This window comes from Dipodomys merriami, unplaced genomic scaffold (genome assembly GCF_024711535.1).
Source record: "Dipodomys merriami isolate MVZ:Mamm:240054 unplaced genomic scaffold, mDipMer1.0.p SCAF_9, whole genome shotgun sequence".
NCBI lineage: Eukaryota > Metazoa > Chordata > Mammalia > Rodentia > Heteromyidae > Dipodomys > Dipodomys merriami.
The window spans coordinates 24,368,885-24,384,154 of NW_027206512.1; the positions used below are offsets into that span (position 1 = coordinate 24,368,885).

Genomic DNA, 15,270 nt, shown 5'->3' on the forward strand with positions numbered 1-15,270 from the left:
TACACAACAAAACAAAAACAACAGAAAAAACCCCATGATGTATCAGTGAAAAAAAAAAACAACAAAAAAAACCAGACTGTTTTCCAACCTGACTATTGGAAGAGAGGAAGGAACAAGCAAAGCTTTGAAAGACAAGGTCTTGCCTCAAAAGCTAATGGTTAAGTGAAAAGAACTCTGAAGCAAGTCATGAAACACTGCGCCTGCTCTTTCCAGATTCACTTATGTGACCCCAGGCAAGTCATGTTCCATTCTAGGCATAACTATCCTGTCAATTAGGTGGAACTGTCATACTAGATTTAACTGTAATAGCCCTCCCCAATACATGTAATGATCTGTATTTATTAAAGCCTTGAAAGTCCTTTAAGCCAACCACATGCAACCTTTAACATATAGGTTGCATTCCTATGGATTAACATTACTAACTCAAGATTCTTACTCTTTGGCTCTACAAGGAGTGCTTTCTCTTTTGACTATCGGTTGCTAGGATCCTGCTGCATGCACATTTGTAGTTTTTGAGGCTATATCCTACCTTTTAAACCATGCTTTAGACAGTGCTCCATCACCACGAAAAATTGCTGGAGGGGTGCATAGTCAGAGTCCAGAGTCCTTCCCAGGTTCAGAGCTGATTCAATCAAGCCTTTGATACTCAGCTTGGCCATGTTCATCAGGTTCATGCGTTCGTTAGCCATGAGATAATTAGGATCTACATTCAAAGGGGGAGAGGAGGAAGCCTGGTTACTGGAAACAGTACATGGTCAAATGGAGTTTAAGTTCACCATGCCGATACTTGCATGGATCATATAAAGCAATTCATATAAAGGTGAAGTCATTGATTTCTTGTGATTAACCAAGGAAGTGGCACTATACTATTACTACTATGTTCTGCTTGACCACATGTTCACTGTAAAAAAAAAAGTCACTTTCCCTTAAGAATTATCTTTGATAAAGTAGTAAAAATTAATTATTTTATCAACTCTTAAGTCTTAAAAACAGTCTTTTAATATTCTCACCACCACTCCTGCCGCCACCCTATCTGGGCATCCATCAGTCACCTACAGTGCCCCTCGCACACAGGCCTCTCTGCTTCCACTCCTGTCTACCCCTTTGTACTCTTCAGTTTATGGTGCTTAAAACAAAGTCAGTTTGCCGGAAAAAGGATAAAGTGCTTAAACAAACTAGTCTAGGCATACAATTTCCTTACTTAATTTGTACTCAATACCATTCTTACTAAGCATTCATAATGTATATGCAGTACCAGACTTTAATTCCCTTCCATCTCTTTTTTGTTTTTTTTTAACAGGTCTCACCATGTAACCCAAGCTGGCCTTAAACTCATGACTCTCCTGCCTCAGACTCTCAAATGCAGAAGGGACTATGGGTGCACGCCACTACATCCAAAGCTAACTCCCAAGTTCTGTTTATTTTGTTGTTGTGGGATTTTTTTTGTGTGCTGCTATAAGGGCTTGAACTTTAGATCTTGCTGAGCTTTTTCACTCAAGGCTGACAATCTACCATTTAAACTATACCTCTACTTCTGGCTTTTTGCTGATTAATTGGAGATAAGACTTTCACAGATTTGTCTGTTCTAGCTGACTCCAAACCTTGATCTTCAAATCTCAAGTCTCCTTAGCAGTTAGAATTATTGTGAGTCACTGGTGCCCAGCTACTCCCAAGTTTTTAAGATTCAGCATAGCATGTAGCATTCCCACCCACAGATATACAATATTTGAGGAAAAGAAATATTGCATTTAATCTGATAGAACTCAAAAAAGTTTGGGCCCTTCTTATTGCTACCTTAATGGCTTCTTATAAGAAGCAATGCAACAGTCAACAATATAATCATTTTACAGGGAAGAAAAATATAAGAAAGCTTTAACTGCTCTGCAGTTAAAATATGAGACGAAAATATGAGAAGAAAAATATGAGAAGAAAGCTTTAACTCCTTCTGTGACTTTGGACAAGTCACATTCTATCCTATGCCTATCAGATTATTGTAGCCGACCCATGATACAGCCAGTGATCAATGACAGCCACAGACCAGATCCCGCACGCCCAACTCCAAACTCTGTGCCTGACCACTATAATCTACTTACAAATGAATTAAAGACTCTTCAGTTTTGCTTATCCTTTCCTTCTCCTTGCCATTTTTTTTTTACGTAGTTACCTTATTTTTATCTTATATTTTTCCTTTTTGAGACAGGGTGTTGCTTTGTAGTCCTGCCTTATCTTCCTTCAGTGCTATACATCTAGCTATACTTATTGCCACTGAATTATCCTTCTTTTAGGTACGTTAGTGAGAGTTAGGTATTCTAACTTTCAACTGTTCAAGAGCATTTGGACTTGAATTTGATATGAAAGCTGTTGTTCTTTCCATTATGCCAAACATCAAATATATCAAATTTCTGTTAGAAACTACAAAAGGTCTAGATCTAACCTCCTCTTAGAAGACCAAGACACTAATAAAAATATGCTTCCATATTACAAATAAACAAGTTACTACAAAACTGAGACTATTTTATGAAATTCATACCAAGTAATTTTTTCATGTTTTCATTTATATAGCTGTCACAGCTGGATGAGCAGTTAAAAGAATAATTTCTAAACTAATCACATTCTAAACTAGTAATTAAGCTTAGAGACAGCTGTAACTATACAAATCTTAATTTGTAGTATTGTCATTTTTAGGCAATATTTTACTTAATTACTTTATTAAACAATTACTTTTCAGATAATGTCTCACTATACACTCCAGGAATTTGCCAGTGTATGTGGCTTCGGCATTTTTTTTCTTGAGACTGTAGATATGAATGTTTATAGAGACTGGAATCTCCCTAAAACTGAAAAGTAAATGGCAGGAGACTTTGACTGAAGTTAAACTACCTGTATCTAACATTTGCTGCTTCAAGTTTGAAGACCATAAATTCAGGAAGCAGTAACGAAAGTAAGCAAGGCTATTATTCAGAGATTACAACCTGATTCCATCCTACTGAGAACTAGTCCCAGAGGAAGAACTAGATTAAGTAGAAACATCATAATATTTTCCCAGAAGTGGTGATGGACTTTTACTAACTAAGCTATCTACTGTACATTATCTGATTTTGTTCTTGGAATTGGTAGCAAAAATGTTCAAGACTTCCAATTAGGGACCAACATACATGAGAAAGATAAATTAGTGTCTATTAGAATAAAACTTCTGCCACCTTAAATTTCATTAATGTGATGCTATAACTTATTTAGACTTACTTGTAACAAATATAAACAAGTATTCATTTTCAGAAAATATTTTTGTCAACCTTGGAACTAAGGACATTTTAATCTAGATAATTCTTATTTATTTACATTTTTTTATCCACTAGATGTCAGTAACATCCTCCAGGAAAGGCATACCAAGTTGGATATCACCAAATATCCCATGAAGAAAAAGCAAGCTTCTTCCTTGTTGAGAGTCAACTAAGCCAAACAAAAAGTAGGGTAATTTGACTACTGCTCGTAAGAAGTTAAAAACAAAAGTGAACTTCTCAATGATAATTAAAGTAAAGATTTAATGTAGACTATGACTAGTACTTAAATTACTTTTTTCACTACATAGTGAAAAGTATAGGTTACAAAAATGAATATTATAAATATTAGATCATTCACCTGATTTGTTATAGACTAAGATAATTTTTTCCTTTTTTTTCTTTTCTTATGGTACAAGGTTTGAAATTAGGTCCCAATACTTGCTAAGCAAGTGCTCTTTTCTTCTCAGTTTGTTATTTGTCCTGAAATTCGAGTATAAAATGGTATCACAGTGTGCAAAGGGCTGTGATGTGATAAGAAGAAGGTAAAGTCTTATGCCACTTTGGTGTAAATTTGGATGTTGGTTATTTGAGTGTGTAGTGTATAAAAATGTACTGAGCCTGACACTTACAACGTGTAATCATTTCTCTGTACTTTGGCTATTTAACTACAAAAAGTTTTAAAAAGTATTATACTTTATAACCTAGAAAGTGATTTTAGGAAACATAAATTTCCATCTAAGGGTATAGTTCAGTGAGTAGAGTAATTGCCTAACATGTATAATGCCCTGAGTGCTATTGCCAGTCTCTATATAAAAAAACACACAATTTATACATCATTACCCATATCTTTTTCTAAGGAAAAAAAAGATTGTTTAAAATTTTCATAGTTCTAACATTTACCATCTATTAATACTGACCTTTCATTCAGTTTTCTTTTCAGTAGAAGATCAAACATTAACATGCTAGCTCTAGAGGTAATAAATATAAGTTTTGCCATCAAAATGCTTACTATCTATCCAATTTGGCTAATAAGGAATTCAGGAGAACAGAATGGGGCAATACACAGTGAACATTTAAAATTCAGGATAAACTTTGTAATCTTGGACAAAGATAATTTTATTCCAAGGCAAATAATTAATTTTTCTTTTTTGTATATATTAATTTTATGATTTATTTCATATGACATAGATTGTTTGTATGCCAGGCACCAGTGGTCACGCCTATAATCCTAGCTCCTCAGGAGGCTGAGATCTGAGGATTATGGTTTGAAGCCAGTCCAGGCCGAAAAGTCCATGAGACTCTTATGTCCAATAAACTATTCAGAAAAAGCCAGATGTGGAGCTGTGGCTCAAGTGGTAGAGCACTAGCACTGAGCACAAAGAGGCTCAGGGACAGTGCCTAGGCCCTGAGTTCAAGCCCCAGGATCAGCAATAAATATTTTTTACATTAGATGAAATATACACATTCTATGGAATCAAATTCCCCTTATTTTGAAGGCTAAGAGGGTAGACATTACATCAACTTACGCTTTCAGGAAGCCTATGAATATAGTACAATTTGTTCTCCCATTGGGTGCTTCTATGGGAAAGTTTGAGATGCACTTCTAATATATTGCAGTAAGAATGCCTATACACAGCATACTATGCAACTATACACAGGAGTAAAGTATCAACCTAACTCCTTAGTTTTCCTTCAGTCAGGTGTATATCTGTGAGTTCTCAGAGTATCAGACTTTTGAATTCAATCTTGAAGAACAAAAATACATTAGTTAGAGAAAGAAGGGGTAAAAGTAGAGTCATAAAAAGGACAAATAGATTTGGTAAAGGTACAGAACTATGAAAGAACATATTCAGAAAAACAGAACTGAAAGCTGCCAAGAGGTTATGACGCACATAGGTAAAAGCTGAGAATGTGATAAGACAAGGAAAGGGATAGATTGTTAAGGAACTTTCTTAATGAGGCTAGCCCCTCCCACACTGGGGCTAGAATTTAGGGCCTGAGTACTCTCCTGTATCTTTTTTGCTCAAGGCTAGTGCTCTGCCCTTTGAGCCACAGCTCCAAGTTTGGTCTTTTGCTGGTTACATAGAAATAAGGGTCTCACAGATTTTCCTACAAAGGATAGCACTGAACCAAGATCCTAATATTTCAGCCTCCTGAGTAACTAGGATTACAGGTATGAGCCCTGGTGATGGTATGGAATCTAGATTTTACTCTTAAATTACTGAAGATTTTAATATAAGGTATAAAATCTGAATTTTAAGCTGGGTGCTAGTGGCTTATGCCTATAATTCTAGCTACAGAGAAGGCTGAGGTCTGAGGATCAAGATTCTCACACAAAGAATCTTCACAGAATAGAGTAGGAATAGATGGCTTATGTACAGACATCTATCAATCACTTCAATAATGAACAGTTAAACCCTTCATAAACTATTCAAAAGAATAGAAGAGGAAGGAACTCTCAGTGAGATCAGTATTTTCTGGAGACCAAAATCAAAGAGAGACATAAACAGTGATATTCCTTATGACTGTAAATACAAAAATCCTCAACAAAATAATGGCAAACCAACTAGCAACATGCAAAAATGGAAGTGGGATTTGTATCAGATGTAAAGTGTGTCTAACATACAAAAATCAATTAAGGACACTGATGAAAGCAAACTAGGCAACTCAAGGGCGGTGATGGGAGGGAGGGAATGAGAGGGAAAGAGGGAACAGCTGTTACTAAGCAAAAGGAAAGAAATGTACATATCACTCGATTTGTAAAAAAAATTAGTTGTATTGTTGAAGGTCATAGAGTTCATAAACAATATTGATTGAGATAATGATGACTATCATTGTGAAGACTACAAAGTGTTTGAGAATTAAAAAAAAAAATCAATATAATACTCCAAATGAACAGACTAAAGAACCAATGCCATATGATCACTTCAATATAAACAGGCAAAGTATTTGACATATCTGATACTCTTTAATTTAACACAAAAAACTAGGAAGAAAAGAGAATTTCTTCAACCTGACATAAGGAACCTACAAACAATTCACACCTAAGGAAACAGTGAATGGTGAAAGACAAAGGCTTTCCCAAAGATAAGGAACAAAAAAATAAAGTCCACTGTGGCTACTTCTAATCAACACTGTGGGTGGGCCTAACCAGGACAATCAAGAAAACAAAGGCATATAATAGGTCACCTCAATGTCCCATTCTCACCAGTAGATAGAACATTTAGACCAAAATAACTCAACAATGGTTCTCAAAACAGCAATACCATTGATGACAAAGACTTAAGAGGTAATTCCAACTACTTAAAAGATAATTTAAAAATTAAAAATAAGGGTCTAGGAAGGTGGCTCAGTAGTAGAGTGCTTGACTTGCATACTTGAGGCCCTGGGTTCGATTCCTCAGCACCACATAAGCAAAAAAAAAGGTGGAAGTGGCGCTGTGGCTCAAGTGGTAGAGCACTAGCCTTGAGCTGAAGAGCTGAGGGACAGTGCCCAGGCCCAGAGTTCAGGCCCATGACCGACCAAAAAAAAAAAAAAAAAGAAAAAATTAAAATAAGGAAATGGGCTGATGGAGTGCCTCAAGAGGTAGAATAACCTGCTTAGCAAGAATGAGGCCCTAAGTTCAAACCCCAGTACTGCCACAAACAAGCAAACAAACACGTAGCCAATGGTAAGGTGGCAACACTTCTCAAATCAATACACATTCAAAGCAATCTCTAGTTTCCGTATCTTGAGAGTTCATTTCGATTCGCATCATTGTATAATGTCAAATGTACATAGCTACTGAGCTACTGTGATCTTCAGCTAGGACTATCCTAGACATATACTAATTATTACAAATGAGGAAAACCACGGAACCTATGTTTCTTTGGTCTGGCTTACTTTACTTAATATGATTTTTTCTAAGACTTTCCATTTCCTTATGAATTTATGTTTCTTTGTTTTTGTTTTAAATGTACTTTGTAAAGTTCTTTTTCCCCCCTTTGGTTTATCCTGTTTTCACTTTTTTTGACTTTGGTATTCTGTATCCTGTATATGTTTACCTGATTTAGGGAAGGGAAAGGGAATAACAAAATGGTGAGAAAAAGGACAAAGGGTGAACCAATGCAACAGTGATACTCACAAGACACTATGTTGGAAATGAGCTTTACAACTTGGTGTGTGTGTGTGTGGTGGGGGGGGGAATGCCGGGAGAGGAAGTGGGAGAAAATGAGGGGAAGGGTAACACTGTTTGACAAGAAAAGTATTCATTATCTTACTTGTGTAACTGTATTGCCTCTGATATCACCCTGACAATAAAATAAAATATTTTTAAAAATCTCTATGGGGGGGGGCAGGGACGAATGGGGTGGGGGGAAGGATGGGAAGGGATGGGAAGGGGAAACAAAGGAGGAGGCTACAATGCTTGATAAGAAATGTACTCATTATCTTGCCCATGTAATTGTAACCCCTCTATACAGTATTTTCACAATAAAAAAAAAATCTCTATCAAATTTCTACCTGTGGGTTTGTTTTTTTTTTGTTGGTCTTGGGGTTTGAACTCTGAGCTTGGGCACTCTGCAGCTCAAGGTGAGTGCTCTACTGCTTGAGCCACAGAGCCACTTGGGGTTTTCTGGTAGTTAATTAGAGATAAGTCGGTGGACTTCTCCTACAGTATGTATAGAAATGAAGGGGATTGGGGCTAGGAAAGTGGCTCAGTGGTAGAGTTTATGAGGCCCTGGGTTTGATTCCTCAACACCACATAAGCAGAAAATGCCAGAAGTGGCGCTGACAGAAAAAAGAACTAACAGACATTGCCCAGGCATAGAGTTCAGGCCCTACGACTGACCTAAATTAAATAAATAAATAAATAAATAAATAAATAAATAAATAAATAAATAAATGGGATTCAGAAGAGCCAAAATAATACTGAAAATGAATAATGTTAGAGGGCTCCCCTTTTTTAAATTTCAAAGCTCATTACAGAGAAAAGAGTAATCATAGCCATGTAAAACTATACATTAATGAAACAGAATTGGTAGTCATTGTACAATTCTATACACTTACGACCAACTGATTTTTGAAAAGATGCCAAGACAGTTTAATTAGGAAAGATTTTTATTTTCACCAAATGGTGCTATGACAACTGGATATCAACATGAAAACATGTATTTAAAATTAAATCAAAATGGACCAGAGGCCAAAGTGTTGAGAGCTAAAATTATAAAACTCTCAGAAGAAACAGAGGTCTAAATATTTGTGTCCAAGGGATTGACAATGGTTTCTTAGACATACCAAAGACACTAGAAGCAAAACCAAAAATTGTTTATGTTCAACTTCAACAAAGTAAAAAAAAAAAACCCAAAAACCAAAAAACTGCACTTGTGCTTCAATGTTATCCATCAAGAAATTGAAAAGACAAGTCACAGAATGAGAGAATATATTTATAAATCAGAAGAACTACTCAGAATATATGAGTTCCTACAATATTTATTTATTATTTGCCAGTACTAAGGCTTGAGTACACAAAAAAGTCTTGTAATATGTGTTTGTCTATTGCTTGCTAGTACCAAGGTTTGAACTCAAGGCCCAAGCTTGCTTGGTTTACCACACCTCCAGCTTGTTTTCTTGTTGTTGTTGTGTTTTGTTTTTTTAAATAGCAGCAACAATAGCAAAATCCTTGTTTCTTTTCTGGAATTCATTTCCATATATATTTAAAATGTTCAGAGGCACAGAGGCATTGTACCTTTGGGTTTTTTTTTTTTTTTTTGGGGGGGGGTCCGGTCGTGGGGCCTGAACTCTGGGCCTGGGTGCTGTCCCTCACCTCTTCAGCTCAAGGCTAGCACATTACCACTTGAGCCATAGCAGCACTTCCGGCTTTTTTATTTTCTGCTTATGTAGTGCTGAGGAATCGAACTCAGGGACTCAGGCATGCAAGGCAAGCACTCTACCACTGAGCCACCTTCCCAGCCCTGTACCTTTGGGTTTCTGTCCTAAGTGTGCCCTCCTTTAGTCTCTCTGTGTGTGAATGCATAGAGTCCTGTATAATTTATCATGTCTTGGTTTTTACATCTAGCTAGATTTAGCTTCTGCATATGAAAAAATATGCACTGTTTGTCTCTCTGACCTTAGCTTATCTCACTGAACATGATTTAAGTCCATCCATTTCCTTGCAAATGTTATATTATCCTTCCTAATCCAAACTCGTTTTTTGTTGGTTTTTTTTTGCTGGTCATTTTATAGAGTCTTGAAGACTACTGTTCAGGCTGGTTTTGAACCTTGATCCTCTATATCTCAGCTCCCTGAGTAGCTATAATTACAGGTGTATGTCACAGGTAAGTGATTAAATTCTTACAATTTAACAAAAGGCAAATAACTCAGTTAAAAAAATAATATGACAAAGGACTTAAAAAAAGTATTTATCCAATGACAATATACGAGTTGACAGAAAGCACATGAAAAGATGCTTTCTAGAGAAATGAAATCAAAACTGCAATGAGATCTACATCTCTCTCATTAGGATGACAATAATAAAAAATAAGTTTTTTAAGAAGAAAGAAAAATGTACGTCAAGGATAAGGAGAAATTCTAAACCTCCATTGAGGCAGGAATGTAAAATGGTGTAAGTTGACTTGTAAAACAGTCAGGCAGTTCTCCAGTTTAACATAGAGCTACCATTTTATCAATCAATGCCACTCGTAGATACTCCCAATAGAAATTTGTCCACACAGGGAGAGGATGGGAAGGGATGGGAAGGAGAAACAAAGGAGGAGGCTACAATGCTTGATAAGAAATGTACTTGTTATCTTGCCCATGTAATTGTAACCCCTCTGTACAATATTTTCACAATAAAAAAAAAAAAGAAATTTGTCCACACAAAAATCTATGTGATCATGCTGATACTAGCATTTTTCATGATTAGGCCAAGTAGAAACAAGACAAATGTTTCCCTACTGATGAATGGATATATTTTAGTATATATGAAATATCCAGAATAGTTAAATCTACAGAGAGAGAAAGTAGACTAGGAAATTGCTGCTAATGGCTATGGATGTCTCTTTTTAGGACAATGAAAATATTCTAAGGATTAGATAGGAATGATGGAAACACACAAGGAAAGGAAAATACAGAAGGAAATTCAGTTCAGTTGTGGGTAGATTACTACAGAGAAGAATCTGCTTGGTTTTGTTTAAGAATTACTGAGGAAAGTCTTGTTACAGGTCTGATAAGGGTATCAAAAAGATTAAGACAGGGGCTAGGAAGGTGGCTCAGTGGTAGAGTGCTTGACTTGTATGCGTGAGACCCTGGGTTCAATTCCTTAGCACCACATAAGCAAAAAGAAAAAAGCCAGAAGTGGTGCTGTGGCTCAGGTGGTAGAGCGCTAGCCTTGAGCTGAAGAGCTGAGGGACAGCACCCAGGCCCAGAGTTCAGGCCCCACAACCGGACCCAAAAAAAAGATTAAGACAAGCTCTGATTGTCAAGCTAAAGAACACACAAGTCTTATTAACCTTTGAGTACTGAAAGAGATAAATGAATGGAGAAATGAATGTGGGCCAAAACAGTCAAAGTACTTTGTGGACCTCTTACCACTGAGTAGGTGGAATGTGTGGAAGGAGAAAATATTCTGAGAGATCACGTGTACAAAGCAGGAGAGAACCCTGGGGCAGTTCAGGGGAGGGCAGTGAAGAGGCCTGTCTGGGTAGATTAGTGGATGCATGTGCTAGGGGAGCCTGTGCCAAAGCTTGGAGACACCTTTAGTTCCCTGGGCAAAGACAGTCATGTAAAATAATATCGTAAAATGGAGCTGAAACTCCATTTCCAATTTTTAGTATAAATTATTCTGAATAAGCTCCCTAAAGTTAGGTGCTATGATTACATAGGAGGCAGTTCCTAGGAGATATTCACATATTAAAACATATATGTTACTTTTCAAAATAATGCCATCAAAATAATGCCATCAGAAAGAAGTGTTATCATATGATGAGGCTCAGTGTTTCATATTATGGCAGTACCAAGGCACTGCCCAGGTATGGCAATTTACAAGTCAAACAATATTCCAGTCTAAACCCTTCATATTCCTGGGATCTGTTTTAACTGAAGAAGTTCACAGATGTATCAACCAATAAATGAAAAACAAGCCACAAAAACTTGATGTGATCTTGAAATAATACCTCTTTTAAACATGCTATTTAATATATATCTGAAAGGAATAGTGTAAATATACAATACTATTATACTTGGAACTAGCATAAGAATTTCTCAGTTATTGCCAGGGGAAATAAACCCACAATCTGGCATTTCTTCTTATGGAAAACAATTAAAAGATGGTTAGAAATTTTTCAAAAAAGAAAGAAAAAAAAAAGCTGAAAGATGTTGGTGTGGCACGCACCTTCTGTATCATCACGCATTTGCTCCACCAAATCTGTCAAATCCTCCCAAGAGTCTTTGCAAACGGCAAAAAGAAAGGAAAAGAAAGATAATATGTCATGCAAAGCCAAGAAAGAAAAGTGCTATTAAAAATAAGATTTCCAAAGAATAACTGAAAGGGAGGTTCTTAAGATTCTCTTCCTTTTTTTTTGTTTTGTTTTGTTTTGTTTTTTGGGTCCCGTCGTAGGGCCTGAACTCTGGGCTTGGGTACTGTCCCTCAGCTCTTCAGCTCAAGGCTAGTGCTCTACCACTTGAGCCACTTCCAGCTTTTTTTCTTTTTGGTTATGTGGTGCTGAGGAATCAAACCCAGGGCCTCATGCATGCAAGGCAAGCGCTCTACCACTGAGCCACCTTCCCAGCCCAGATTCTCTTCCTTTAACATAGAGATTACCAGTGAAAAGGGCTGGGAATACAACCAAGTAAGCAGTGGTATCAAGTAGGACTAATAAACATGTTTCAAAGCTAAGATTAGTTATTTCAAACTTTCTAATAAAAAGAAACAAAGATGAATATTTCATTAAGAAAGTAACAGATTGTTTTTCAATTAAAAACCGAACTACAGCCTGTATTTTTCAGTGTATATATTGTCTTCATTCAACATTCATTTTGACCACTTCAGTGAAGCTGAAAAACAGTTGAATATTTTTTATAGATGAAAAAAAATCTCATTATACAAATGAATGAAAAAAATCTGAACATAATCCATACTGTCCTTTCCTGCCAAAAATGTAAAGGAAAGGATGTTGCCTTGAGGTATACAAATAAGTAACTTAAAATTCAATAAAGCCAGGTGTTGACTGCAAAAGAAAAGGAAAATATGGTGCAGCAACCCACAATCAAGCACATTGATATTTTTGCAGGACATGAGTGAATATGCAAATTAAATAAGATGAAGTCTTAAAAACAGATTCAAGTAGATTCAAAGCATGTTTTTATCACCAAAGGAGTCCAGGCAAATGTACAAAAAATGCTTTTGATTCCCAGAAAGCATTTTGCATACAAACAGCTTACTACAAATGTTGGGTACTATTTTACAGTAAGTTGGTGTTAAATAGATTATATACAGACATATTTGTATATGTTGTCTTCAGGTACCCTTTGACAATATGCTGAAATAGGATAGGAAAAGATGACAGGGAAATCAGAGAACATCTGGAAGTAAATGAGACTCAGGAACTAAGACTAACATCAATAAAATATTTAAATATTTTCTATGAATAAAATGTTACACTATAATGGTGGCCAGTCCATTGGGAGCTGTCCTTGGTAGAACAACTTTTGCTTCCTCCCCCTTTGCCCAGCATTCTAAGCTCTAGACCAACAAAACAACCACAAAAAATAAGAAGCCAAACCTAAATGATTAAGACGGTCACTAATCTTTAAGAGCATCAAAAGTTAAACGCTTTTAAGGGAATGCATGTGTCCATCACACATCTTTCTTTTAGATATCCAGTGAGTCTCAATCTCTTTAAATGAGTAATATGACCTCAGAATAGAAGGTATCCCTGGTGAATTAATTCTTTGATCAGAAAGTAATGCTCAAGATCACAAAACAGACATTCATGAATCAGTAAACTCATTGATTCTATATTTGGGTAACAATAAAGTCACCCTAAACTATTACTATTTCCACATTTGGGTGATAACAAAACAGGAACTTAGAAAAATGATTAAAGGTGAGACTGACTGGAACACATTGGAAGTGAACCTTCCTTTCTATTTCTCCCCACTCTACCAAATAAACCTTTGTTAAACTACCATTTTGTGAGTTTTCCTTTCTGGTGATACAATCTCAAAATGCTATTTACAATGCATTTCAAGTTCCTGGGAAATCAAGTTCCATAAAAACTGGGTAGCTGCCGGGTGCTGGTGGTTCACGCCTGTAATCCTAGCTACTCAGGAGGCTGAGATCTGAGAATCATGGTTCAAAGCCAGCCCAGGCAGGAAAGTCCATGAGATACTTACCTCAGATTAAACGTGAGAAAACCAGAAGTGGTGCTGTGGCTTAAGCAGTAGAGCGCTCACCTTGAGCTGAAGAGCGCAGGGACAGTGCCCAAGCCCAGAGTTCAAGCCCCACAACCGACAAAAAAAAACCCCACAAAACAAAAAAAACTGGGTAGCTGAGTTGAGAATTTCTCACTTTCTCTTATTAAGGAATCTTCACTAACCTGTTAATTTCTCTAGTGCCAATGCTACCAGTTTATATTATGACTCATAATATAAACTATATATATCTTCACTAACTTGTTAATTTCTCGTGACAATGCTATCAGTTTATATTATGATCCATAATATAAACTATATAGATCCATAGGAATGTTCTTATTAACCATTGACATTTGTAGGCATGCTAGATGAGACTGTACACAGAGCTTGCTAAATATTTTGTTGTTGATAATTCCTAATTGTACAAAACAGAATTGTGATGTATGTACACATACACACAGACACACAGACACACACACACACACACACATATGTGTGTGTGTCCTATAAATACTAAAGTACAAAGTATCTTATAAATATTTAAGTAGTAAAGGGTAATTTCCAAAGTTAGTTAGGTTAGAAGTCTTGGTTCCACTTAGAATACTGGCTCACAAGGAAAGAAGTACTCCCGTGCCTTGTGACTAGAATGAAAAATTGTGACTACCACCCTCCTTCAAACACCTGGATTCAGTAGTTGAAAACAGTGCATTTAGACTGGATGTTGTAGCTCAAGCCTAAAAATCACAGCAGAGATTAGGGAATCATCACTCCTGATCTAGAACAAGTTAGGAAAAACATGAAACCCTATCCAAAAACTAAAACAAAAAAAGGGACAGGGATGTGGTTCAAGTGGTAGTACACCTGACTAGTTAGCAAGTATGAAGCCCTGAGTTCAAACCCCAGTACAAGCAAAAACTTTATTCTGATTAAAATATATATGCTATCTGAAATATCATGGTGAAATCTCTTGATAAAATTAATGAATACTAATTAAAAAAAAGAATGATAGGAAAGTAAAATAGGCTCTTTGGGGTATGTGGATACCAGAGGGAAAGGAAAGGGCTAATGGAGAAGGAGAAGAACAGGATGAATACAGCTATAGTAGTTTTTTTATGCATAAAAAACAGAACATTGAAATAAACTGAAATTGTTTGAGAATGGGGAGTAAGGGAGATATATAGAGGTGAGTTTGGTCAGGAAACACAGCATGTACGTATAGAAATATCACAATAAAACCTCCTTTACACAGCTAATGTTTTCTAAAGAAAAAGTACTCCTAACAGAATTTCGTAATCTTATTTATTTATTTTTTGGTCGGCCGTGGGGCTTGAACTCTGGGCCTGGGCGCTGTCCCTCAGCTCTTCAGCTCAAGGTGAGCGCTCTATCACTTGAGCTACAGCGCCACTTCCGGTTTTCTGGTGGTTTATTGGAGATAGGAGTCTCACGGTCTCTCCTGCCTGGGCTGGCTTTGAACCGCAATCCTCATATCTCAGCCTCCAGAGTAGCTAGGATTACAGGCGTGAGCCACCAGCGCCCGGCTCGTAATCTTATTTTTAAGGTGCATATGCAATATAACTTTTCTTAGTCAAGAGATAAG

At 36.6% G+C, this 15,270-nt stretch overlaps 1 protein-coding gene across 17 annotated transcripts in view; it reads right to left on the bottom strand.

Moving 5' to 3' along the window:
• The window catches only part of Rufy3 (RUN and FYVE domain containing 3), a 77,174-nt gene that overhangs the window by 34,759 nt on the left and 27,145 nt on the right, over positions 1 to 15,270 (bottom strand). For 14 of the 17 annotated variants that reach the window (XR_011369993.1, XR_011369994.1, XM_070012702.1 and 11 more), the window contains exon 2: positions 530 to 703. Coding sequence is in view for 15 of the 17 variants with exons in the window: in XM_070012702.1 (XP_069868803.1) it covers positions 530 to 703 (174 nt within the window). In the remaining 2 variants the exon portion in view is untranslated. Of the gene's footprint in view, positions 1 to 529; positions 704 to 11,649; positions 11,704 to 15,270 lie in introns of all 17 variants that reach the window. The other 3 variants (XM_070012704.1, XM_070012717.1, XM_070012715.1) reach the window with 1 other exon arrangement.